The sequence below is a fragment of the Gekko japonicus genome, unplaced genomic scaffold, assembly GCF_001447785.1.
Source record: "Gekko japonicus isolate JY-2015 unplaced genomic scaffold, Gekko_japonicus_V1.1 scaffold4250, whole genome shotgun sequence".
In the NCBI taxonomy this organism is placed as follows: Eukaryota; Metazoa; Chordata; class Lepidosauria; order Squamata; family Gekkonidae; genus Gekko; species Gekko japonicus.
This window is the reverse complement of record NW_015165371.1, coordinates 80,015-84,036: the sequence shown is the minus strand read 5'-3', so window position 1 is coordinate 84,036 and position 4,022 is coordinate 80,015. Positions and strand designations below refer to the sequence as shown.

Genomic DNA, 4,022 nt, shown 5'->3' with positions numbered 1-4,022 from the left:
GTGAGAAAGCTGAGAAAGGTTTAAAAACCAATACATCTGTTAATTATTATTTTTATTGTAAGAATTTGTGCCAGATTTTTAAATAAATTACAGTCTGTAGTTGTCTGCTTGTTTGTTTTGCTGTTTTATTGGGGGAGAGTTTGATACTTAGGTATGGGTGCTTCTGAAATTCTCATTCTCTCAGTTTCTCCCTGGATTTTAGCATTTCAGATGATCTTGTCATTTCTAATAAGGAACAGCTTTATTTACTTCTTTTTATCCTGATCAACAGATGAAATGGGATTCTCCTCCATAGGTACTCAGGAAACACTAACTGAGAAAAAACTACTATCAAGATGATCCAAAACAGAAATTTTTATTTTATTTGAGCCTCAAAACCCTGGTATGATTTTGTTTGTTACTTATGCAAATTGAACCTATTGTTCTTTATTTTTGCATCCTTTCTGTTTTATCATGCTATTTATTTTATTGTATTTAGACAAACTATATGCTGAATCTGCGGCTTACGGCAGTTGGCTGAATGTTTTATATGACAGTCATCTTGGAAGTTCTCCTACACATTCTGATAGCTGAGGTGGCCTCATCCATTTATAGTCATGACGAATATCTCAGCAGTTACTGAATTTGTCCTTTTGGGCTTCCCTTTGCTTTACAACTTGAACATCCTCTGTTTCTCCGTGGTTCTGATGATGTACAGCCTAAGCATGCTGGGAAATGGATTCATCCTCATTATTGTTATGATTAACCAGAAACTCCAAACACCCATGTATGGATTCTTGTGCAACCTGGCCTTTCTAGAGATCTGTTACACCAGCATTGTAATACCTAAATTATTGGAGACTTTTATCAGTATGAGGACCACCATTTGTTACCGTTGCTGCATGGCTCAGATTTTTTTCATCTTCTCCTTTGGCACCATTCAACTCTTCCTCCTGACGATAATGGCCTTCGACCGCTACATTGCCATATGTAAGCCACTTCGCTACACAGTCATCATGACCAAAAATGTCTGCATCCAGTTGGCCGTGGGATGCTGGCTGGGAGGATTTCTATATATTTTCTTCCAAGCTGTCTTGGTATGGACTCTGCCATTCTGTGGAAAAAATGTTCTAGACCATTATTTCTGTGACCTTGGGCCAGTGTTGAGTTTGTCCTGTGCTGACTCTCGTTTGCTTGAATTCCTGGGCTTGCTGTCGGCCATCTCCATTGTGGTCATCACTCTTTTCCTCATTGTGGTGTCCTACGTTTACATCATCTCTACCATTTTGCGTATCCCGTCAGCGAGTGGGCGCAAGAAAGCATTTTCCACTTGCACATCTCATTTGACAGTGGTTTCAATTCTGTACGGAGCCATTGCTTTTATGTATATTCGGCCGAATGTGCACTCTTCCTTTCACTTCAGCAAGGCGGTAGCAGTCTTGAACACGGTCCTGGCCCCCATGCTGAACCCTTTCATTTATACCATAAGGAATGTAGAAGTAAAGCAAGCCTTCTGGAGGGCTGTCCATAGAACAGGAGGACCCCTCAAAGAAAAAATATCCTTGGGGAGGGTGGCTGGTAAGTAGCTCTTGAGTAGGTGGCCAGGAAATTACAAGGAAATGTTGTTTCCATCTTTCCTCATGGCAAAGAGAAAGGTGATTCCCAGCTTTCATCAAGGAAACTTTTCCCTTACTTTTTGAGAGTTGCTAGACACCAAGGGTGTGTGCCAAGGAAAAAAAGTTATAGTTTCAAATCAAGGCTTGGAAGGGCAGGGTTATTCTTGGATATGGCATTATGGTTTTGGATTCAGATGTGGGTGGTTTAGGGAGTTATGGAGTTTGGGACTGTGATTTTCAATGTGGAATATATAAGAGGGTCCGGGTCAACTGTTTATGAAGATAATGGCGCCAAATTTGCACAGAACACAGTCCCTTCCTCCTATCTACAGCCTCATGTCATTTCAAGAAGATTGAACAAAGAGGTTTCATTTGACAGAGCCACCAAAGTAGGTGACTTTCTCTGCAGCCACATCTTTACTCATTCCCATCATGGTGGTCAAATAGCCTAGCAAGAGAGCCCTGGCTCCCTAGTGCTATAGACATAAGTTATCCTGATTTCAGTAAAGCTTTTGATAAGGTTCCACAGAATATTCTTGTTGACAAGTTGGTAAAATGTGGTTTTGGTCCTATTAACGTTTAGGTGGATCTGTAACGGAATGTCACTTTGCTCCCAAAGAATGCTTATGAATGGTTCCTCATCCTCTTGGAGTGGAGAGACAAGTGGAGTGCCTCAAGGATCTGTCCCAGGACCTGTTTTGTTCAACATCTTTATAAACCATTTGGATGAAGAAATAGAGGGAAGGGTTCTTACATTTGCAGATGATACTAAATTGGGAGGGTATCAAATACAGTAGAAGACAGAGTCAGGATACGAGATGGTCTTGACAGGCTGAAGAACTGGGCTAAAACAAATGCTTTGAATTTCAATGGGGATAGAGGGCCAGGGCCTTTTCAGTGGTGGCTCCTTACTGGTGGAATAAACTCCCGGAGGAGATCAGGGCCCTGCGGGACCTTCTACAGCTCCCCAGGGCCTGCAAGATGGAGCTCTTCCACCAGGCCTTTAATTAGGAGCCGCCCGCCACTACCACCAACTACCACTATTTGAACATCTGTGGTACAGGGCTGGCCCTAGAGTGGAGATAAAGCCATATCTTCACAAAAGGCCGGAAGATCGCAGAGCTGGGAACTTTGGTGGTACATCTTAGAGCGTGCCAATTAGTTTAATTGAAGGAATAACCAGTATTGGGAGCATTTTAAATGTATGACTGTTTTAATCTATTTTAAATTGTTTTAAATGTTTTGTGCAGACTAGGTACATTGTACCAAATATTGTAAGCTGCCCTGAGCCCATTTCCAGGGAGGGCGGGATATAAATGCAATAAATAAAATAAACAATAAATGATAAATAATAAATGTAACATTCTGCATTTAGATAGGAAAAATCAAATGCATCGTTATAGGATGCAGGAGACTTGTCATGGCAGTAGTATGTGCCAGACCATGTGAAGTGATGGAATCACTTTACTCTGCTCTAGTTAGACCTCACCTTGAATATTGTGTTCAGTTTTGGGCACAAAAGAATATAGACAAGCTGGAGCATGTCCAGAGGAGGGCAACAAAGATGCTGAGGGGTCTGGAGACCAAGTCCCATGGTCTTACCTCATTGTCCATCTAATGTATCTGCCATCATGTCCACCACCTCCTCCTCCTCCTCTTCTTCTTCTTCCTATTCGTCTTCATATTTGTGTGTGTGTGTGCACCTGGAAGTCATGGTTGACTTCTGGTGACCCTCTAGTGGGCCTTGGACATTTCAGAGAGGTGGTTTGCTATTGCCTCCCTCTGTGTCCCGGCCCTGGTATTCCTCGGAGGTCTCCCATCCAAGTACTTAAGGACATACATAAGAACATAAGGGAAGCCATGTTGGCCAAAACCCAGGGGCCATCAGGAGAGGTCCACCACCGGGGCCAGAACTCCAGAAGCCAGGGTTGGCCCTGCTTAGCTTTCGAGATCTGACTAAATCATGCTTGCCTAGGCTATCAAAGTCATGGCATGCCCACCACCCCTTCTGATGCTGCTGACCATCAACTTGTGGACAATATATCCAACTGGAGCAAAACCTGATGCATGAAAGTTCAACTCACACTTTTAATCCCTCTATTTTATCTGGAATATCAGGGATATCATCTGAATCTTTTCCCACAGAGTTTGGTCCTTTCACATTTATTTTACTTTATTTCTTTATTTGGTACATTAGTATGACCAGAAAGTTAGAAACAGAACACAACGAAAACAATTAAAGCAGCATTTATGCCACTATACTAATGCCACAGTAAAGGGTGGCTAGGGCACACTGAAGTCTGGCTAGTGCATTGAGGCAGTGACATTCTGGGTGTTTTTTTAATTTGAATGCTATACTGCATTTTTGTGGATGAAATTTCGACCTGAGGAATACAATCTCCTTCCTCCCTCCCTCCCTCCCTCCCT

At 42.4% G+C, this 4,022-nt stretch overlaps 1 protein-coding gene across 1 annotated transcript; it reads left to right on the top strand.

Annotated features, from left to right (window-relative positions):
- Positions 1-596: 596 nt before the first annotated feature.
- LOC107109920 (olfactory receptor 6X1-like) lies at positions 597-1,565 on the top strand. The gene has a single exon (XM_015410630.1). It carries the CDS (start codon positions 597-599, stop codon positions 1,563-1,565), a length of 969 nt encoding a protein of 322 aa, XP_015266116.1.
- Positions 1,566-4,022: the final 2,457 nt, after the last annotated feature.